General features: G+C 45.7%; 1 protein-coding gene across 1 annotated transcript; it reads left to right on the top strand.

Annotated features, from left to right (window-relative positions):
- The first annotated feature begins 8692 nt into the window (after positions 1–8692).
- LOC103170990 (killer cell lectin-like receptor subfamily F member 1) lies at positions 8693–23039 on the top strand. The gene is made up of 5 exons (XM_029081612.2): positions 8693–8859; positions 13816–13914; positions 16683–16855; positions 21243–21355; positions 21758–23039. The coding sequence occupies exons 1-5, from the start codon at positions 8787–8789 to the stop codon at positions 21864–21866; spliced, it is 567 nt and encodes a 188-aa protein (XP_028937445.1). The 5' UTR covers positions 8693–8786; the 3' UTR covers positions 21867–23039.
- Positions 23040–23774: the final 735 nt, after the last annotated feature.

A 23774-nucleotide genomic window follows, 5' to 3' on the forward strand; every position in this document is an offset into this window, starting at 1 on the left:
CCGTGTCATCTGGGGGAGAGACAGGTTTCAGTGACGGCGAGGAAGAGCGGTGATTGGGTCGGGAACAGGTAAAGGATGAAGATAAACTTCCCCATGATGGGGGTGGGGGCAGGGGGTTCCACAGGCCACACTTAGTTGAAGCTGTTGCGGGAGGTTCTGAGGGAATGGACTGTGCAAAGCGTGGGGAAGGGTTGGATAGGAGTGAGTTTATGGGGCCGGCTCAGGAGAGGAGGGAGAGGGGTGGAGCTGAAACAGGATAACAGGGATGGTGTGGGGGAGAGGCCTGGTGTTGGTGCGAGGGGTGAGAAGGGGTTGGGTTAATAATGTTGGTATTTGTTAAGCACTTACTATGTGCAGAGCACTGTTCTAAGTACTGGGGTAGATACAGTGTAATCAGGTTGTCCAACGCGAGGCTCACAGTTAATCCCCATTTTACAGATGAGGTAACAGAGGCACAGAGAAGTTAAGTGACTTGCCCACAGTCACAGAGCTGACACAGGTTAAGGACGGGGAGGCGTGGTGGGAGGGGAGGACTGGGATGGGTTGACAGGAGGGTAGGGATTGAGGGGTCAGGCTGGGTTCGGTGAAGTTTTAGTGTTGTAGGTGAGATGATCAACAGCAATAACTACTTCATTGGGTGATTCCCTGAGGAGATGGTTGAATTGTGTACCAGTCCTTGAGAGTCACTTAATTTACTTGTGTCTCAGTTTCCTCATTTGTAAAATGGAAATCTGATACCTGTTCTTCCTCCTATTTAGACTGTGCTTAACAGATACTAAAATTGTTTTGACTCCAGGATTTCCACTCGGGTTGCCCCCAGCCTTGTGATCCATTCATTCAATAGTATTTATTGAGCATTTACTATGGGCAGAGCACTGTACTAAGTGCTTGGAATGAACAAGTCGGCAACAGATAGAGATAGTCCCTGCCGTTTGATGGGCTTACGGTCTAATTGGGGGAGACAGACAGATAAGAACAATGGCAATAAATAGAATCAAGGGGAAGAACATCTCATTAAAACAATAGCAAAGAAATAGAATCAAGGTGATGTACATCTCATTAACAAAATAAATAGGGTAATGAAGATATATACAGTTGAGGAATGAGTACAGTGCTGAGGGGAGGGGAAGGGAGAGGGGGAGGAGCAGAGGGAAAGGGGGGAGAAGAGGGTTTAGCTGCGGAGAGGTGAAGGGGGGCGTAGAGGGAGCAGAGGGAAAAGGAGAGCTCAGTCTGGGAAGGCCTCTTGGAGGAGGTGAGCTTTAAGTAGGGTTTTGAAGGGGGAAGAGAATTAGTTTGGTGTAGGTGAGGAGGGAGGGCGTTCCAGGACCACGGGAGGACATGGCCCAGGGGTCGACGGCGGGATAGGCGAGAACAGGAGACGGTGAGGAGGTGGGCAGCAGAGGAGTGGAGCGTGCAGGGTGGGCAGTAGAAAGAGAGAAGGGAGGAGAGGTAGGAAGGGGTAAGGTGATGGAGAGCCTTGAAGCCTAGAGTGAGAAGTTTTTGTTTTGTGCAGAAGTCGATAGGCAACCACTGGAGGTTTTTAAGAAGGGGAGTGACATGCCCAGACCATTTCTGCAGGAAGATGAGCCGGGCAGCAGAGTGAAGGATAGACTGGAGTGGGGAGAGAGAGACTTTGGATTCCTAGGGAAGAGATAGGACCCCATGCCCTTCGCTTGCATAACTCCACTGATACCTCAATCCAGCACCTCAGGCTCAACACTACCAGTTTCCTCCTCCAATCCTATTGCCCCATTAGAAACACTAATTAATTTAATTAAGGTACTTGTTAGGCACTTATTGTGTGCTAATTGCTTTACTGAGCCCTGGGATAGACATAAGACAATCAGTTTGGCTGCAATCCCTGTCCCAAGTGCCGCTCAAGGACCACATTCTCTGCTGTGGTATTGAATTCCTGACATCTTGTGGCCTGGGTGAACACTTTGCCACATAATAATAACTGTGGTATTTGTTAAGCGCGTACTGTGTGGTAAAAGCTGGGGAAGATACAATCTGATCAGACTCTGTCCCTGTTCCACATAGGACTCTTAGTCTAAAGGGAAGGGAGAACAGGTATTTGATCCCCACTTTACAGACGAAGCACCTAAGTCCTAGGGAGGCTAAAATGACCAGACCAAGGTCACATGGAAGGTTGGTAGGATAGTTGGGATGAGGAGCCAAGGCATGGGAGTTCAAAGATATATATAAATTTATTTTTAAATGGCATCTGTGAAGTTCTTACTATGTGTCCAGCATTGTTCTAAGTGCTGAGGTAGATACAAGGTAATCAGGTTGAACACAGGCCCCATCCATACATAATAATAATAATAATAATGTTGGTATTTATTAAGCGCTTACTATGTGCCGAGCACTGTTCTAAGCGCTGGGGTAGACACAGGGGAATCAGGTTGTCCCACGTGGGGCTCACAGACTTCATCCCCATTTTACAGATGAGGTAACTGAGGCACAGAGAAGTGAAGCGACTTGCCCACAGTCACACAGCTGGCAAGTGGCAGAGCCGGGATTTGAACTCATGACCTCTGACTCCAAAGCCCGGGCTCTTTCCACTGAGCCACGCTGCTTCTCTACATGGGACTCACATTTTAAATCAGAGAGATGAGGATTTAATATCCATTTTACAGATATGGTAACTGAGGCTCCAAAAACTTAAATGACTTACCCAGGGCCATACAGCAGACAAGTGATGGATTCAGGATTAGAACTCAGGTCCTCTGACCCCCCAGTCTGTGTTCTTTACACCAGGCCATGCTACTTCTCAATTCTTCTCAACTGGTTCTAATCCCAATTCTACCTCTTGCCTGCTGAGTGACTTTGAGCAAGTCACTTAACTTCTCTGTGTCTCATTTTTCTCATCTGTAAAAATACCTTTTCTCCCTCCCACTTTGACTGCCCATCCCATGTGGGACAGCCACTGTGTTGGATGTGATTGTCTTGCATCTGCTCCAGTGATTATCACAAAGTAATCAATCAATCAATCAGTTGTATTTATTCAGCACTTATGGTATATCACTTAACAAATACCCCAATTGTTTTTACTGTTTTACTATCTTGATTTTCAGAAACAGGATCTTTCCATGATGCTTCCTAAGGCCAATTCATTCAATAAATCAATAATATTGATCGAAAACTTACTATGCTCAAGATTTGGAAGAGTACAATAGAGTTGGTGGACCAAATCATTGGCCTCAAGGAGCTGACATTTTAGCAGAGGAGACAGACACTAATATTAGAACCCATGGCCTGGAAGTCAGAAGGTCATGGGTTCTAATCCCAGCTCTGCCACTTGTCTGCTGTGTGACCTTGGGCAAGGCATTTCACTTCCCTCTGCCTCAGTTACCTCATCTGTAAAATGGGGATTGAGACTGTGAGCCCCACATGGGACAGGGACTGTGTCCAAACCAATTTGCTCGTATCCACCCCAGTGCTTAGAACAGTGCCTGGCACATAATAAGTGCTTAATTAATACTATTATTATTATAGTATAAATAGGAGAAACAGCAAAGTTGAGAGATATGTACATATGGTAAGTACATATGGCTAGTCCCTCCAGGAAACATGCATTCCCAGTTTAGAAGGGAAAAATTCATCTTTTAGCTTTCTTTATTTACTTGGATTTTGTGAGGCACAATTAAACCCCCTTCTCCATCTCTCCCTCTCCCTGTATCCTAACTCCTGGCCCAATTCCTGGGAAAAAAGTGCTAATAATCATAATTTTGATATTTTTAAAGCATTACTATGTGCCAAACACTGAGGTAAATGCAATATAACCAGGTCAGAAACAGTTGCAGTCCCACAGAGGAAGAAAAAGTGACTTGACCAAAGTCACACAGCAGGAAAGTGGTGGAGCTGGGATTAGAACCCAGGACTCCTGACTCCCAGTTCTGTACTCTTACTCTTTGCATTAGGCCACAGCACAGTAAGTCTTTGTGTTTGCAACATAATCTATCTCCACAGGCCCTTAGGGTGTAGCTGTGGTTTGCTAATTTTTTATATGGTGCTTGTTAAGTGTTATTTGTAATTAGGCCTGACACAGTCCCTGTCCTACATGGGGCTCTCAGTCTATGTAGGAGGGAGAATGGTGCTGAACCCTCAATTTGCAGTTGAGGAAACTGAGGCACAGAGAAGTTAAGTGACTTGCCCAAGGTCACGCAGCAGGCGAGTGGCAGAGTCAGGATTCAAATCCAGGTCCTCTGGCTTCTAGACCTATGCTTTATCCACTAGGGCATGCTGCTTTCCCTAGGCTAATGACCACAAGCTCCCAGAGACTGCTTCTCCTGGGTCGCAGTTTGAGCAGGGGAAGCAGAATGGATTAGTGGAAAGCGCACAAGTGGGGGAGTCAGAAGACCTGAGTTCTAATTCCAGCTCTGCCATTTTGTTGTTTTGGATCCCAGGCCAAGTCACAACTTCTCTGTGCTTCAGTTCTCAGAAAATGGGGATTCAGTAACTGTTCTCCTTCCTGATTATCTTTTATCTCTCCCAGTGCTTCGTACAGTGTTCCGCTCAAGCGAAGGGCTTAACAAGTACCACAATCCTCATTATGCCATATCCTTTCCTAGCTCAACTTAGTTTTCTCCAACTGGGGAGCAGCCATGCCCACTGGTGGTCAGTGGGTGTACTTGAGTCTCAGGAAACTAGAATCAAATTTGAAAATCTCCTTCAACGATATCCCTGACAAGATGTGTGGGGGAGATGATCCAGCGTTAAAGTGACCAGATTTCGTGGAGCGCACAATGGGACAGGAGATGAGCCGATGGATTGAATGTAGGTGGAGGAGGAGAGACAAAATGAGAAGCAGCGTGGCTTAATGGAAAGAGCCTGGGCTTGGGAGTCAGAGGTCGTGGGTTCTAATCCCAGCTCCACCACTTGTCAGCTGTGTGACTTTGCACAAGCGACTTAACTTCTCTGGGCCTCAGTAACCTCATTTGTAAAATGGGGATTAGGACTGGGAGCCCCACGAGGGACGACCTGATTACCTTGTATCTATGCCAGTGCTTAGAACAGTGCTTGATGCATAGTAAGTGCTTAACAAATACCATCATCATTATTATTATTATTAAAATGAAGGAAAGAGAAATAGAAGCAGAGAGGGAAATGGGGAAATAAGGATACTGAAGCAGACACGGACAATGGCAATAGATTGCCAACCCACAGACCCTCACCATTCTCCCTCATTGATATCCCAGATTCACAAAGATGCCTTCACAAAGACCCACACTCGAAAGGACACACCTTCACGAAGACATATCCGCTCAAGGACATATTCACACTCACAGACACATATACCTCACAGACAAACACTCACCAAGACCCATCTGTCTCCGCCCACCAGACTGTAAACTACTTGAGGGCGGGGATCATGTCCACTAACTCTGAGAAGCAGCCCGTTCCAGTGGAAAGAGCATAGCCCTGGGAGTCAGAAGACCTGGGTTCTAATCCAGGCTCCTCAACTTGTCTGCTGTGTGACCTAGCCAAGTTATTTCACTTCTCTGTGCCTCGGTTACCTCATCTGTAAAATGGGGAATAAGACTGTGAGTTCCATATGGGACATGGACTGTATCCAACCTGATTATCTTGTATTTACCTCAGCACTTAGTATAGTGTCTGGCACATAGTAAGCACTTTGTAAGTACCATTAAAAAAATAAACAAAAACTCTATCGTACTCTCACAGTAGCGAGGTACAGTGCTTTGTGCTCGGTAAGAAGTCGATACATACGATGGGTAGATTGACTGGTGGAATAGCTGTCCCTGGACACTTGATCTTCTATTTTTAAGAAACTGGTCCCGCTAGGAACACATTAACCCAGGGTACAAGTGTAGGAAAGACGATTGCACAATCATGGAACACTTCCCCTTGACCCAAGTGAGCAGTTGTTCTCATTTCTTGCTGGTAGCTGTGTATATTTCTGCCCCACCTACCAGGATTTGAAGAGCCTTCTGGACTCTCTCCACTCCTTGCTAAACACCGGGCCAGCAATGATTGATTGATTCATTGACTGATGTGGTGTGGAGGGAGGAATCTATTAAATATGCAAACATTCAGCATCGTCACCCACCTCTCATTGTTCTCTTTCTCATATTAGATTCTCTTTCCTGATTAGTCAAAGAGGTGGGCCACAAGGGAGCCCCGAGGTCTGGCCAGTGTACGGGCTGATTGTACTAAAGGCCGTCCAGCTCCGTTCTCTAGGAATTCTGGATCGGAACTTTCAGAGTCACTTTGTTGACCCAGGAGACAGCTTCTCACATATTTGTTGCAATCTCATTTTATTCATTTCGGGATGTGGATCGACCTGGGTTCTAATCCCAGCTCTGCCACGTCTGCTGTGTGACCTTGGCTAAGTCACTGAACTTCTCTGTGTCTCATCTGTAAAATGGAGATTGAGTGGGAGCCCCATGTGGGACAGGGACTGTGTCCAACCTAATGAACTTGTATCTACCCCAGCAAATAGAGAGGTGCTTGACACAAAGTAAGCACTTAACAAGTACCATAATTAATAATACGTATTATTGTAATTATTTTAATATTTATTGATTTAGAGTGACTGATTTACTCTGCTATACTTTCCCAAGTGCTTAGTACAGTGCTCTGCACAAAGTAAGCACTCAATAAATACCGCTGATAGATTGACTGGACCTTTACTATATACGAAGAACTATCTGTTGCCGAATTGTACATTCCAATCGCTTAGTACAGTACTCTGCAAATAGCGCTCAATAAATACTATTGAATGAATGAAGTGTACTAATTCTTTGGGAGAGTACAATCCAGTTAGAAGATGTGAATCCTGCTGTCAACGAGCTTACAATCTAATGGGGGACAATGATTTACAGATAAAAGGAAGAAGTGCTTAAATATTAGAGTGGGTAAAGCAGCTATGTATAACATGCAACTTTAGGTTGCTGTGCCAAAGTCCTGAGGTGGTAACTGGGAAGATTTGGCTGAGGGAGAAGGAAAATGGATGGGGAAGAGCTTCCTGAAGGAGGAGGAATTTCAGAAGAGCTTCATTGATTGGGAGAGTTAAGGTCTGGGAGATTTGCAGGAGAAGTTAATTCCGGGAAGGAGGAAAAGAGTGAGTCAAAGGTAGAGTTGGGAGAGTGGAGAATAAAGCACATTGAGAAAGTGATGGGAAGTTTGGGGGAAATAGAGCGTGAGTGGGGGTACAATAGGACAAGAGAGTGGATAGGGAAGAATATGGAAGAGGAAGAGAAACTAATGGAGTGCCTTAAAAACAATGACCAAGATGACTGGGTTATCGACTGTATGTTAGGGAGGGAAGATAAGGAGTTCAGTTTTCTTTTTTTTCATGGTATTTGTTAAGTACTTACTAAATGCTAGTCACATCCTTAATCCCCATTTTACAGATGAAGTAACTGAGGTACAGAGATGTTAAGTGACTTCCCCAAGGTCGCACAGCAGACAAGTGGCAAAGCTGAGATTAGAACTCAGATCTTTTTGACTCCCAAGCTCTTTCCACTTGGCTAAGTCACATGGAGCTCAAAGTCCTGGGATGTTGGAGGGAGGCGCACATGGAAATATCTTGCAGAGTATTTATTTTAATATCTGTCTCTCCCTCTAGGCTGTAAGTTCCTTGTGGGCAGGGAACCTATCTACCAACTCTCTTATATTGTACACTTCCAAGCCCTTATTACTCTGAACACAGTAAATGCTCAATAAATTCAACTGACTGATGGATCGATTAGAATAATTCAAGATTGTTAACTCGGTGTGGACTATTCTTTTATCTGTGAGACTAGCCAAATCCCTCTGGACCCTGCTGATGTTTCTAACAGGACTGTGTAGACATGCAGAATCACAAACTGGAGTCCCAGCTAATTTTCTCTAATTGTCACTTTTGCCAGAAACGGAAGAAGGTCCAGAGAAGATTGAGCGGCACTAGAGGAATGGCCTTACTGGAGAAGATTAATGGAGGTGGGGTGGTTCAACCTGCACAAGAAAAGTCTGAGGTGAGGCTTACTAGCAGTTGGCAGGGATGATGAGGTTCTAGAGAATAGAAAAAGAGGACATGGGATTAACAAAAGCACCAAGACGAGGTCATGAAAGCGCAGGGTTACAAAGCTTCTTTATCTTTCTGAGTTGTCGCCAGTTCTCGATGGGGAGGAAGTTATTGCGAAGTCAGTCAATCGTATTTACTGAGCACTTACTATGTGCAGCACATTGTCCTAAGCACTTGGGAGAGTACAATATAACAATAGAACAGACACAATCCCTGCCCACAACGAGCTTACAGTCTAGACGGAGAGTCAGACATGAATATAAATAAATTACAGATATGTAAGTGCTGTGACTCTGGAGTGGGAGAGGAAATTTGTGTCATAAGAATCCCCCCTGGAGAATCAATCTATCGGTCAATCCGTCATATTTATTGAGCACTTACTGTGTGCAAAGCACTGAACTAAATGCTTGGTATAGTACAATACAACAGACAGTAAAGCATGCTTAGTGCCAACTCCAAACTGGGTCAGAACCCACCTACCCTAGAAATCCCCTGAAGCTTCCTTGACTCTGGAACCAGCCCGAGCTGTCACTCCTGCTGAAGGTGGAAATATCTGGATTTCACAAACTCCTCACCACAATCTCTGTTTTCTGTTCCCCTTTATGTGGGCCCAGCCGGCAGGGACCTCCAATTTGGTTTCAACCAGAGTGCCGGGTCAGACTCTGATTCCAGCAGCTGGAAGGGAGAACATTCCTCTCTATCTTCTGGAACTCAGGGTCACCTGGACAACCCACCCTGAGACAAGGGCCAAGAAATGCAGAATGAAGAAGGCTACGAGGTGCTGAATATCCACACCAAACCGAAGATATCTTCCCAGCCCCTTCCAGGTACCACGGGTTTCTCCCACTTTGTTCAGCACATCCTAGATCCTGCTGACATGCTCCAGCCTTAGTCTGCAGAGGCTACTGGGAGAGTACGGAAAGAGAGCAGAAGGGGGCATTCTGTTCTGTCTGTCTTGGATAATCTTATCACACAGATGGGTTCTGTAGGCTAGGGTAGGGTGACGCTAAATTAATATTGATAAAGGAGGACAAAAGGGATGTCTATGTGTGTGAACTTGTGGGTAGAGAGCCGTTGAGTCAGTGACCATTTCTGTGTGGGTCAAAAACTAAAGCGTGTTATTTGTTCTTAAAAAAAAAAGTTTTCTCTTTTAAAAAGGAAGCATTGCCCAGGGCAAAACAAGTTCAATTCTCCTCTTGTGCCCAGAATGGGGGATCCGATGTCCATCCACCGGCCAAGGCAGCAGTGCTCCCCCAAGGTTTTGGGGGGCTCTGAGCACCGGAGCGATATTGCCCAACATATATTGCCTGATAAGCGCTCAATAGATACCAGTGATTGAGTAATTTCTATTTCTCAGGAACCCAGAGGGGCAAAGTCTTTCCACCCTGCTGGAAAGATGGAGACAGTGGGAAATAGAGAGGGACAGATATACTCCAAGACAGAGGAAGACGGCGAGGGGGAAAGACAGAGGTGAAAGAAGAGTAGAAAGAACCGAACCAGAATGTGTATGTGTGTGTGTTTGTGGTGTAGCATTTGCAACAAACTAATCCCTGCTGAAATGTTTGTCAGTGGACCTCCTGATGGGGGGGAACTGCTGGGCTAGATAGTCTGGAGCCATAGAAATGAAAAGAGAAACCACTCTTCCAGCTGACACCATGGCTGGCGTTCATAACTCACTTGGGAACTCCGAGAGATGTGACTTCGCTCATCTCTCAGCTCTTCTACCATCTGATGGGGACATGAAATGAAAGGGCTGGAGCATAAAAAGAGAGTTTGTCGGTGAGGGAACTTTGGAAAAATTCTGATTGCTACAAGGCGTACTTGAATATATCTGTAATTTATTTATATCTGTCATTTATTTATGTTAATGCCGTCTCCCACCCCCCCCAGATTGTAAGCTCGTCATGCACAGGCAATGTGTCTGTTTATTGTTGTATTGTAGTCTCCCAAGCGCTTAGTACAGTGCTTTACACACAGTAAGCTCCCAATAAATACGACTGAATGAATGAAGGAAAATGTAGACAGTGTGAGAGGATGAACCCTGCTCATGAGATTTTTCATCAATCGATAGTATCAATACTCTTAATAGTAACAATAATAATCAATAGTATTTACTGAGAGCTTACCGTGTTCAGAGCACTGTACTCAGCACTTGGGAGAGTACAATATAACAGATCTGGTGGACACACTGCCTTCCTCAAGGAGCTTACAGTCTAGAGGGGAGACTGACATTAATATAAATAAATTACAGATATGTGGGGTTGAGGATGAGGTGAAACAAAGATACAAATCCAAGTGTAAGGGTGTAAGGGTGATGCAGAAGGGAGAGAGAGATGAGGAAATGAAAGCATAGTCAGGAAAGGTGTCTTGGAGGAGATATGGTTTTAATAAGGTGGGGAGAGCGGGAGTTTGTCAGATATAAAGGGGAGGGAGTTCCCGGCCACAGGCAGGACATTGGCGAGGGATCAGTGGTGAGAATCGTGAGATTGAAGTACAGTGAGTAGGTTGGCCTTAGAGGAGCAAAGTTTGCTGGCTGAGCTGTTGTAGGAAATCAGCAAGGTGTAATAGGAGGGGGCAAGGTGATTGAGTGCTTTGAAGCCAACGGTAAGGAGTTTCTGTTGGAGGCAGAATATGCTTGGTGTATTGAACTCTCCCAAGTGCTGAATACAGTGCTCTGCACATGGGAAGCACTCAATAATTAAATAATAACTGGGGTATTTGTGGGGTACTTGCTTTGTGCAGGGCACTGAACTAAGTCCTGGGGTAGATGCATGGTTTTCAAGTTGGACGTAGTCCCTGTCCCCACAGTCGTAACCTCTATTTTACAGATGAGGTTACTGAAGCACAAGGAAGTGAAATGATTTGCCCAAGGTCACACAACAGACAAGTGGCGGGCCGGATTAGAACGCGGAGTCCTTCTGACGCCTAGACCCGTGATCTTTCCGCCAGATCACACTGCTTCTCTGACGTCTGATGCCTATATCCGATGTCTTGTCTTACTTTAGCTCCCATCATCATTCCCACTGGACACAAGCACACAGGGAAACTGCCCTCAGAGTCCAGTTTGGGGAAAGTGTTTCTGATTCCTTGTTGCTCTCCAGGCTGATTTAGCGACTCCAAGAGGGGACTCCCGCACCCTCAACACCAGCCCAGAGGCTGCAGGTCACTGCATGTGATCAAACAGCAGGGAGATTAAGTGAGCAGAGGGGTGTGGATTCCCTGAGGAATCCAAAGAGAAGCAGTATTACCTAATGGATAGAGCACGAGCCTGAGAATCAGAAGGACCTGGGTTCTAATCCCAGCTCTGCTGCTTGTCTGCTGTGGGCCTTGGGGCAAATCACTTCATTTCTCTGCACCTTGGTCACCTCATCTGTGAAATGGGGATTAAGACTGTGAGCTCCATATAGGACAGGGACTGTGTCCAACCCGATTTGCTTGTATCCACCCCAGTTCCTAGCACAGTGCCTGGCACATAGTAAGCGCTTAACAAATAAACTCATTGTGGACGGGGAATGTGTCTGCTTATATTGTTATATTGTACTCTCCCAAGCACTTAGTACAGTATTCTGAACACAGTGAGCGCTCAGTAAACACAGTTGATTGAAATGCCATACATTATTATTACGAGGAATGGGTGGAGCCTTCTGGGAATCGCCCTAACTGTGGCTTCCTTGAAATGACTGCTCATTTCTTTGCTTCCTCTGGTGACAGGAGTCTATCTGCTTAGTACCAGAGCGTGAGGAAGGTCTGGAATGAGAAATGTGTTTATGGGAGATGCCATTCTTATGCAATAATATCCACTATATATTCAGAGCCATCGGTTAGGTGCTTGGGAGAGTGCTTGGCATAGGCTTAGGAGAAATGACCCCTGCTCTCAAGGAGCTTACTATCCAGAGAGAAAAACAGATTCTAAAGCATATTAGAGGTAGGAAGAAGTAATAGAGTAAAGAAGATAGCAAATAAGTGCTTTGGGGAGTTGTAAGTCGTTTAGTGCTGAAGTGATAGAAAAGTGCTGATTTGTGAAAGGGGTGGATATAAAGTGGAGAGAGATTAGAAACTAAAAGGGGAAGAACTCTTGGAGATGTGATTTTAGGAGGATTTTGAAGATGGGGAGAGCCGCTGTCTGTCAGACGTGAAGTGGAGGGAGTTTCAGTTAGCAGGGAAGAAGTGAGGAAGGTGTTGGGAAAGAGAGGAGAAAGAGGCACAGTGAGTGAGCTTGAGAGCAGTGAAGATTGTGAGCTGGGATGTAGTTGGAGAAGAGTGGATAACTAGGAGAAAAAGCTGATTCAGTGCTTTAAAATAAAGGGTCAGGGGTTTCTGCTTGATGCGAAGAGGAATGGACAGCCACTGGAGGTTTTTAAGGAGCAGGGAGGTGTGTGCGGAATGACATTTTAGCACAATGATCTGGGCAGCAGAGTGAAATATGGACTGAAGAGGGGGGATCCTGGAAGCAGGGAGGTCAGCGAGCAGGGTGTTGCATTCATCAAGCTAGCGTATTAAAAGTGTCTGGACTTAGGTTGGCAGTTTGGATGGAGACAAAGAGGCAGATTATGAATGTGATGATGACTGAAGCAGAAGGAATTGAAAGCGTCATCAGTCCTGAGAAGCAGCAGTGAATCATTAATAATCATCATCATCATCATGTTTGTGATGCAGCAGCATGGCTTAGTGGAAAGAGCATGGGGCTTGGGAGTCAGAGGTGGTGGGTTCTAACCCCGGCTCCACCAATTGTCAGCACTGTGACTTTGGGCAAGTCACTTAACTTCTCTGTGCCTCAGTTACCTCATCTGTAAAATGGGGATTAAGACTATGAGCCCCACGTGGGACAACTTGATTACCTTGTGTCTATGCCGGTGCTTAAAACGGTGCATGGCACATGTCTATCCCAGTGCTTAGAACAGTGCTTGACACATAGTAAGTGCTTAACAAATACCATCATCATCATTATTATTATTTGCTACGCACTTACTATATGTCAGGCATTCTACTAAGCAGTGGGGTAGATACAGGATAAACATGTCCCCCATTATACAGAGTAAGTTGGAGTGAGAACAGGTATTGAATCCCCATTCTACAGATGAGGGAACTGAGACATAGAGAAGTTAAGTGACTTGCCCCAAATCATGCAGTAGGTAGAAAGCAGAACCAGGATTAGAATCCAGGTCCTCTGACTTCCAGGCTTGTGCTCTTTTCTCTAGGCCATGCTGCTTCAATTTAGCAATAGGGTAGATGCAGAGAGGATGAAATTCTTCAATCTCTGCTACACTTTTCTGCTGATGACTTTTGGGTTGAGAGCACAATAGAGTGAAAGCATTCAACAGTTTCTCTGCTGACCATACAATGGTCTTCTGTGTCTCACTGGGTCTCTCCCCTACTCTTCCCCAGTGTGTGGAACAGTGAGAATAAAGACATTTCCCTCCCTCACAATCTTTCCCCTCCCGATGAAGGCCATTTGTCCAATTCCCTTTCTGTTCTGATCTTCTCTCTCCCTATTTTACCTAGTAACGGCTCCTATTTCAGCAAGCACTCCTCACCATCTATTCCATTCTGTTCCTGAGTTAGTATAGCATCAGGTTCAGCACAAGTCAGCACAGCTCTGAATTCAATAAACATTTGCTGGGGCTTAGAGTCAGAGACATTTCCACACTTTCCTGGACTTCAAAGAACGTTACTGTGACTTCGGAACAGCACCCGAAAATCCGGCCCTCTGGGAAGAGGGAAGTTTGGGGGGAACACAGAGAGGTTTATGGACCAGCCTATCAATAAAATGTCTCATGTTACAGATTTCCACCAACCTCCCCCATGGCAAGGGACCGTTCTGAAAGTGTCTGGTGTGATGAACATTATCCTGCTGGTGACACTGGTGACGCTGAGTGCTTTTGGTAAGCAAATCAGTCAATTAGTCAACCACCTACTGCGGGAAGACCACTGTACTACATGCTTGGGAGAGTATAATGGAAGTAGAAAACCTGATCCCGTGACCTCAAGGAGCTTGCAATCTACTGAGGGAGACAGATTAAAGATAATTTACCAAATATGAGCAGTCTCCATTCATTCATTCAATCATATTTATTCAGTGCTTACTGTGTGCAGAGCACTGTACTAAATGCTTGGCAAGTACAAAACTAAGCATTGGGGTGGACACAAGCAAATCGGGTTGGACACAGTCCACGTCCCACGGGGAGCTCACAGTCTCAATCCCCATTTTACAGATGAGGCAACTGAAGGCCAGAGAAATGAAGTGTTTTTCCGAAGTTCACAGAGTGGACAAGTGGCAGAGTCAGGATTAGAACCCATGACCTTCTGACTCCCAGGCCTGTGCTCTATCCACTATGCCATGCTGCTTGATCAGAGTGGAAATATCCCCAGGGTAGGTTTGTTGACCAGGGGGTCAGTCAGAGTGCCGCCTGAGGTCTACAGTCGGGTGAGAGAAGGTTGTCCCGGCCTTCCCCTGAGCGGCACCGAACGGTTGTAATTGAATCAGTGGCCACAGGAAGGGAAGACAGGCCGCTCGGGGTTGTTCTTGCTTGATGTTGGATCGGCCCAGCAGCTGCCTCCGGGCTTCATTGACAGCCCCGGCTGCAAACCCCACAACCAGTGCCTCCAGAGACACCTCTGGCTCCAGCAGCCCAACTCTCTGCGGGTCTGATACCACAACTGCGGTATCTTCTGATCTTCTGCGGGTCTGATACCACAACTGCGGCTTCTTGTCCGGGTTTGGAATCCTTGCTAGAGGGGCATGGCAGCCCCCCAACCCCTCAAACACCCCAACCCACTGACACTGAGCCCTGAACAGGGGGCCAAGGATCAACCATTTTACTTTCCCCCTCCTGCAAAGCCTTACTGAAGGCACATCTCCTCCAAGAGGCCTTCCCTGACTAAGCCCCCCTTTCCTCTTCTCCCACTCCCTTCTGTGCACCCTGACTTGCTCCCTTTATTCATCCTTCTTCCCATCCTCTCAGCACTTTATTACACATCTGTAATTTATTTATTTATATTAATGTCCGTCTCCCCCTCTAGAATGTAAGCTCAAGGTAGGCAGGGAATGTGCCTGCTCATTGTTATATTGTACTCTCCCAAGTGCTTAGTACCGTGCTCTTCAAACAACAAGTGCTCAATAAATACGATTGATTGAACGATTGAATGTACGAGAGAAGACCATCTGACCGGAGTTCTGAGCTCTACAGTTCAGGAATCAATATTTTCTGTTTTAATATTCAAATCACAAAGTTCTCACAGAGTGCTCAGAGAATAAATCTTATCCCATTCTCCACTTATTTTCAATTTTTGTCTCCTGAAAAACTCCATAAGTTGGGCTATCTGTTTCCCACCTGACCTTTGGAGCTTTCATTGCTGTGAGGAATCGTGACATTGTACTTCCATCCCTCCTCTTAATCAGTCAATCATTCTTATCATATTTAATGAGTGCTTACTTTAAGCAGACACTGTACTCTCCAATACTGAGAATACCACAAGTAGTAGGGGCATGTGACTCCTGCTTTTGAGGAATTTTCAATATTGCAGGGGAAATGGACATTAATATAAATAACAGAGGAAGCAAATAAGCTTAGGAATATGTACATAAATTCTGTGGGGTAAATACCAAAATGCTTCACCTCTTTCCTGATCATTTATTTAATTAAAAGAGTCACTGGAGCATAAGGTTTAGGGCTTGGAGATTATCAAGGAGTAACAGTATTTATAATGCATTTACTATGTGCAGAGCACTGCATTAAGCACTGGAAAGTACTAGACAGTCTCCCTTTTAGACTTTAGTTTGATGTGAACAGGGAACATGTCTACCAACTCTGTTATATTGTACCCTACCAAGTGCTTAGTATGGTGCTCTGCATTCAATAAAAAAAACATTGATTGATCGATTGATTGAATTAGACATGGTCCCCGGAGGGCTCATTGTCTAAAAATGTAAGGGAGGATCTGGTAACAGACACATTGAGGAGAGAGGAAACTAAGCGTGGACAACATAAATACATGGATAGGTAGAGAAAATGAAAAGCAAGTTCAGTAGGGAACGCTGGCTACAGGAGAAGAATTTCAGGCTCCTCATGGCTCTGAGGGTACGGTCACAACCAGAGCCACAGTAACCATTACAGCAGTCGCTAAATTTCCTAGCTAAGGAGGCAGTGCTTCCCCTCTGTCCCACTGAGTTGGTGGAAGGTAGGTCAAGATGGAGGTTCTTTGGTGACATGAAATAGAACTGGTGCAAGATCTTGAAAGGTGGCATGGCGGTCAGTAGAAGGGGACATCTGGGTCCTGGATGCTGTGATGGAAAGGTAGTAGTTACCAGAGCAACCCTTAGGCCATAGGAGAGAGACAAGAAGGGAGTTATACGCAGCTTAAATCCCCATGGCCCAGTGCGCCCAGGGCATGCTGGAAGGAGGCCCCTGGGAGTTGCAGTGGGAAGGTGGCCGGTCCCTGGAAGGTTCTCTCAGTCGTGTGGTGGAAAGAATTTCAGATCTCTCTCTTCTTTTGCTATCTTTCATTCAAACAAATCAATGAACCAGCAGCAGTCTGGCCCAAGAAATTCGGCGGAACACAGCAGTTACTCTGTAACCTCTGTTCTCAGGTCCTGGGGAGATAGTTCTGGCTTCAGAAACTCTGGAACCTCTCCCTTCCTTTCTCTTCCCAGTGTCTCCGAAAGAGACGAGCACTCAGCGACAGTGCCCGGCGGACTGGAAGTCGGACGGAGGAAAATGCTATTGGTTTTCCAACGTGACTGATAAGAAAAGCTGGAACGAGAGCATAGAATTCTGTGCAGAAATGAAGTCCAACCTGACAACGATTCAAGAGATGTGTGACTTGGTGAGAGATGAATCTGGAGCTAAGTCTTTCCTGGGGACTTGGAGTTCTGCCATTAAGGAGTGTGGTTTGTTCTGGGTGTTTACGAAGAGCTCTTCACCCAGAATTCAGTGTCCAGACAGGACAGGTGTTCTGAAGGACACTAGATCCTCCATTATAACAGGAAGCAGCCAATATAATACACAGGAGGAATAATAGCCAGAGGCTTTGGAAATCTCAAGAGAATTTTTCTAAACTCTGGGGTAGTTACATAATTATCATGTTGGACACAGTTCTTGGCTAAGTAGGCTAAGGAGAATTTAATCTCCGTTTTATAGGTGAGAAAACTGAAGTCCAGAGAAGTTAAGTTACTTGCCCAAGTTATGCAACAGACAAGTGGGAGAGCTGGAATTGGAGCCCGGGTCCTCCGACTTCCAGGTCCATGCTCTTACCACTAGGCTGCCCCCAGTTAGGATCCAGTAGAATCCAATGGTTAAAGTGGTGGAGGGCTGAAAGAGGAAGAAGCCCCTTTCTTAATGTTTGTTCTTTTTCTTTCGATCGCCGCACTGTTACACTGGCTTGGCCCCAGAAAGGGGGAGTTTCTGTACAAGTGTGGAGGTGCGTCCGGGGACCGCCTGCCTCCCACCTCCTGGCTAATATGAAATAGAGTGTGAACGGTTTATTCTTTTTCTTTCGATCGCCGCACTGTTACACTGGCTTGGCCCCAGAAAGGGGGAGTTTCTGTACAAGTGTGGAGGTGCGTCCTGGGACCGCCTGCCTCCCACCTCCTGGCTAATATGAAATAGAGTGTGAACGTGCCTGGGTTCCCCCAGGCTTTATCAGCAGGGATCTCACAGGGAGGAGAATCATGAAACGAGGGTGACTCCAAGGAAATTCAGTCAGCTAGGCATTCTGGCCGACCTACAATCGGCTCCAAGTCCTTTCCCTCATGACCTTCAACTCCTGCTAACTGCTAGCTTATCAATTAATGAATCACTGGTATTTTCTGCACATTCACTCTGCGCATAGCACTGTACTAAGCATGTGGGAGAGTACCAGAGAATAAGTAGACACAACCCCTGCTCTCAAAAATCCCTATTATTTATTCATTCAATAGTATTTATTGAGCACTTACTATGTGCAGAGCACTGTACTAAGCGCTTGGAATGTACAAATTTAGACTGTCAGCCTTCCAAGCGATAGGGACTGTGTCCAATTCCCATCTAGGCATTCTTTCCGAATGCTTAGTACAGTGCTCAGTAAATCCTTAATGAATACTTTAATAATACTACTATGAGTACAAGGACCTTACAGTCTAGCATTCTCTGTACAAACAAGTTAAAAAAAATGATGTATTTGTTAATCACTTACAATACGTGAAGCACTAGAGAAGTAGCGTGGCTCAGTGGAAAGAGCACGGGCTTTGGAGTCAGAGGTCATGGGTTTGAATCCCAGCTTGGACACTTGTCAGCTGTGTGACTTTGGGCAAGTCACTTAACTTCTCGGTGCCTCAGTTCCCTCATCTGTAAAATGGGGATTAAGACTGTGAGCCCCACGTGGGACAACCTGATTCCCCTGTGTCTACCCCAGCGCTTAGAACAGTGCTCGGCACATAGTAAGCACTTAACAAATACCAACATTATTATTATTATTATTCACTACTAAGCACTGGGGTAGATACAGGATCATCAGGTCCTACATTGGGCTCACATTCTAAGAAGGGGGCAGAACAGGTATTGAATCCTTATTTTGCAGAGGAGGGAACTGAGGCCCAGAGAAGCTAAGTCACTTGTTCTAGATCACCCAATAGGTAAGTGGCAGAGTCGGAACTAGAACATAAGGGACTCTGACTTCCAGGCCCATTTATTCATTCAATCGTATTTATTGAGTGCAAGGCCCATGCTTTTCCCATTAGGCCACTATCCTTCATGCTTCTGTTTCGGTGCTCTGGCATGTCTCTTTTCCTGCCATCCTTCATCTTTACCAAACCATAAATCTCTCCTCCTTCAAATCCATAATAGATTTGCCATGCCATCTCTCCTGGCTTCGATCACTCTGATCATCTCAATAATCAATGGTTACTTATGTCTGAGCTCATCAAGGAATGTTTAGTAGATGCTGGGACTGCATCTGTGGACTTAATTTCCCTTCCCCACTTCGCATCCCCATTTCTCTCCCATTCCTCTATTTTTCTCAATTTGCCATCCATCTTTGTTTCCCCATTAATTTTTCTATGAATATTTGTTAAGCACATACTATGTGTCAAGCACAGTTTTCAGTGCTGGAGTAGACACAAGTGTATTAAGTTGGACACAGTACCTATCCTGCATGGGGCTCACAGTGTAAGTAGAGGAAGAATAGGAGAAATGAGGAATGAAGAAGTTAAGTGACTGCCCAAGGTCACAAACCAAGCATCTGGCAGAGCAAGAATTAGAACTTAATTTCTATTCTAACTGTGCTTATCAATTGCAGTACTTTATCTTTTATTCTCTGCCTGCCTCTCTCATCTCCTTTCTTCTCTTCCGTTCTTTGGGTTTTCCCTCCTTATTCACTTCATCTTTCATTTTGTTGCCTGATATGTGGCCTTGGGCAAGACACTTATGTTCCCGTTACCTCAGTTTCCTCTTCCATTCTTCCTCCATCTTAGGCTGTGAGCTCATGGAGGTCAGGAACTGATCTGCTCCAACTGTTTTATATTTACCCTAATGACCAGCAGAGTAACAGGCACCTAGTAAGCACTTAGAAAATACCAACATCATCCTCTACATTATTATTATTACTCCCCTTCATCTGCCTTTGTCTTCTTTTGCTCTACTCCTACTTTTTTTAAATACACCTACCCTGACTTTTTCATTCATCCATTCATTCAATTGTATTTACTGAGCATTTACTGTGTGCAGAGCACTGTACTAAGCGCTTGGGGGAGTACAATAGAACAATAAACAGACACATTCCCTGCCCACAACGAGTTTACGGTCTAGAGGCGGGGTGACAGAGATTAATATTAACAAATAAATGAGTGATATGTGCTGTGGGGCTGGGAAGGGGGATGAAAAAAGGGAGAGGAATGAACATTTCTTTTAGCCTTCCCCATCCTTCGCCGCTCTCCAGCTTTGGTCTGAAGTCGGCGGGAGAGGGCACAGGTGAAGGGAGAACTGAACACTGATGCTTGTGGATGGGAGGTGGTCCCAGAGAGCACTTGAGTGAAGGACAAGGAGAAGGAGCGGTACGGGAGAAGGAGAGCAGTGCTACTGTGTAGAAACACCAGTTGTGCCAAAAGTACATTTCAGTAGGGCTCAGAGGGAGGAGAATTTGCACCTTAGTTCACTCAATTGTATTATCGAACACTGTGTGCAGAGCACTATACTAAGCATTTGGGACAGTACGAGACAACATTAAACAGACACATTCCCTGCCCACAATGAATTACTTGACTGCAGGAAGTTTCCAGGGAGAGATGGCAACATCCCAAATTAATCATGCCTGCTACATCATTTTAAGGTCTGAAGACAGATGGAGGTTCTGATATCAATCAATCAGTGGAATTTATTGAATGCTACCTAGGTAGCACAACATCACACTAAGGACATGGCCTAGTGGAAAGAGCATAGGCCTGGAAATCAGAGGACCTGGGTTCTAATCCCATCTCTACCAACTTCCTGCTGTGTAATTCTAGGCAAGTCACTTAACCCTTCAGTGCTTCAGATGCCTCATCTGTAAAAATTATTTATATTAATATGTCTACCCCTCTAGATTGTAAGCTCGCTATGGTCAGGGAATGTATCTGCCAACTCTCTGGGATGTAATCTCTCAAGAATTTAGTACAGTGCTCTGCACATAGTAAGCGCTCAATAAATGCCAGTGATTGATTGATCGATATCACTGATTGATTGTCCAATGGGGGTTCATCTACTTCGACTGAGAACCCCACGTGGTTGAGGATAATAGTAATCACAATAATGATAATAGTGGGATTGGTTAAGTGCTTACTAGGTTCTCCTGTAATTTCCTAGTGAGGATAACAGCCTTGGCTTGTGAGCTCTGTGTCATGCTCCCGGATTTCCATGGCAACCAACAGCTTCGCCGGCACCGCTCATCTCAGTTACTCAGTACCAAGTGTCTCTTCCTTCTTTTCCCTTCCCATGCCCGTCTGTCACATCCTCAGACATTTGAAACCGTGACCTTGCCAGCTTATCCATGCAGGTACCATTTCTTCTCTGAGAAAGAAGGTCTGAAGCCTGCCGTGCTAAGGATGGGAGGAGCAGAGGAGCTCGTGCTCGGGTGGAAGGACAGGGAAGTGGGATGGTGGAACCGGCCATTCCATCCCAGGTTCAGAAATACCCTCCTGGAAGTGGGGGCAGGCATTCCAGGGTCTCATGGTTCCCCTCGCCCTCTGCTGTCCCCTCTCCAGGGCTTCATCTGGTCACAGATCCCCCTATCGAAGTATTACTGGATCGGGCTGAACATTCTGCACCCTGGGGGCAACTGGACGTGGCTGGATGGCTCTGCCCTCAACGTGAGGCTGTGAGTATTTCCTGGTGTTTGAGCTCTGATCGAGGAGGCGGGAATGACTGTCCATTTCCACGAATTCCACATGCCGGTTTTCTCCGTCCTTCCCTGACCCTGGGGCCTGGTCCCCTGAGATCCCTATTCTCCCAGTTCTTCGCCGGCTCTCAGGGGCCAGTTGAAAAAATAGAGAAAAAGGATCTCCCTGCAGCAAATCCCCACAGGCGCTGCAGATACAGACTCCAGGGAAAACAAAACAACAGAGAATAAGAAAAGGGAGGTCATTTATCACACTGGATTTAAGCCCACTGCCCAATTTCACCAATATTGTTTTTGATGTTTTGGTTTTCATGGCTGTGGTTATGAGCAGTTTTAGGGATGGTGTAAACACTGACAGAGACTGTCTCCTTCTCTGCACAGGTTCCAGATAACACGCTCACCTGGAAAGGACACATGTGGTGCACTCTCCAGGGATGGGATTTATCCTGAGAACTGTGAGAGTTTAAATCCCTGGATCTGCCAGCAGTAGCAAGTCCCCTCAAGCCCCAGCGAGATTCCCGCTCTCTGACTTTGTGTCTGAGGGAGATGCACAGGCAGCACCTCATGTCCTCTTGAGCTCTGATGTCCCAGATGCCCTGAGGCAAAGGGAGGTACACAACTACAGCAAATTTGTTTACTCTCTTGGCAATTCAAGCCCTCTTCCTATTCCTCAGAGCTACTTGGAATTGATTAATCTCCAGGGGAAAACCCAGGATCATAAAGCCGATGGGACCGGGCCTCTGCAATGAACTGTGGTATCTGTTAAGTGCTTACTATGTACCAAGCACTATACTAAGCACTGGGGTGGATACAGGCAAATTGGATTGGGCACAGTCCCTGTCCCACCTGGGGCTCACAGTCTCAATCTCTGTCTCAACCCCCTGTGGCTTCTCCAACCCTTAGAACTGGCAGAGCCCACTTCACTTCAGTTCAATAAATCAAAAAGTACTTATTGAGAACTTACTATGAGCAGAGAACTGTACTAAGTGCTTGGAAGCGTACAATATAACAGAGTTGACATATTCCCTGTGTGTCTTTTAAACCACTTGGGATGTTTCCTTCTCCTCCCATCTCAGCCACCATATGTCTGTGGCTTCACCCTGCTGGCTTCTTGAAATCGGTCAGCTGGGACAAAATCTACCTGCCACTGTGAATTCTCAAAGATCATCGGATGCTTCCTGGACATGAGCTGTTTCCAGATATCAACTCCTCATGGGCCTTATGGAGCTCTTTATCTCATCGCTCCTGGAATTTTCATTCCTTTTGGAGCTTCTCCTGCTGCAGCTGGTGTTCTCAAAGTTGTGTCCAGTTTCTCTCCTCTGCGCCGGAAATCAGTGGGCTCCCCCCACAATCAATCGATCAATCCGTGGTACGTACTGAGCACTTACTATATGCAGAGAACTATACTACGCGCTTGGGAGACTACAACAGAGTTGGTGGACATGTTCTCTGCCCACAAAGAGTCTGGAAGTGGGGATAGGCATTAAAATAAACAGTCATTATGAGTCAAAGATTTTCTACTCTTTTCTTCTCATGAGATTCCCTCTATGTGACGTATTTCAACTAGCTTGTCCCACTAAGCACTCAATAAATACCACTGATTGATTGATTGCTTTACTAGATGCCATAATTTTGGCTTACTAGCCTATACTTATCAGGGCATTTGACTGTCCAGAAATTATTAACCCATAATTGTGGTATTTATTAAGTACCCTCTATGTATGTGTCAAACGCTATGCTAAGCACTGGGATAGATACAAGACAATCAGATCAGACACAGTTCCCATCTCATTCGGGGATCACAGTCTAAGGGGAGAGGGAAAACAGGTGTCTTATCACCATTTTACACATGAGGAAACTGTGGGACAGAGCAGTTAAGCAACTTGCACAAGGTCACACAGAAGGCAAGTGGTGGAGCGGGGATTACAAACCAGATCACAGTCTGTAAAGACATGGTAAAATTTGTTGCAGCTGTAAAGGCTGTAAAAACATTTTGGCAGCTGTAAATAGAGGGGCGACTTCCTCAGTGAGAGAGTGGCAGGAGGACTCTTTGGGGTGATCATCAGAGCCACCCCGCTCCCGCCTCATCACTTGGTTGTTGTGCTCCTTGTGACCCTGTAGACTGCTCTCCTGAGACCGTCAGCCACTGCCCGACCCCTTTGCCCTCTGGAAAGCCTCCTCTCCACCATCAATAAAAACATCTGAACATCAGTCACTCATTCTCAACCGTTTATACAAAATACTTTCTGGAGTTGGCATGGTAGATATGACTGAATTTTTCCCTGTGGCTAATCTGAAATCAAACTTCAAAATCAACTGTGGCCCAATGCAAATCATTTCTAAAAAAAAGACTCAAAATTGAGAACTCCCGACTCTTCTGCTTTTTCAAATTTACTGT

Source organism: Ornithorhynchus anatinus, chromosome 17 (genome assembly GCF_004115215.2).
Source record: "Ornithorhynchus anatinus isolate Pmale09 chromosome 17, mOrnAna1.pri.v4, whole genome shotgun sequence".
Lineage (NCBI taxonomy): Eukaryota > Metazoa > Chordata > Mammalia > Monotremata > Ornithorhynchidae > Ornithorhynchus > Ornithorhynchus anatinus.

Bases quoted from the DNA above. Each gene is read 5' to 3' on its own strand.
- LOC103170990 (XM_029081612.2), top strand. From the start codon at position 8,787: ATGCAGAATGAAGAAGGCTACGAGGTGCTGAATATCCACACCAAACCG. The intron at 13,915-16,682 runs GTAAGCAAATCA...TTCTCTTCCCAG, and splicing joins GGTGACGCTGAGTGCTTTTG to TGTCTCCGAAAGAGACGAGC. The intron at 16,856-21,242 runs GTGAGAGATGAA...TCCCCTCTCCAG, and splicing joins TTCAAGAGATGTGTGACTTG to GGCTTCATCTGGTCACAGAT.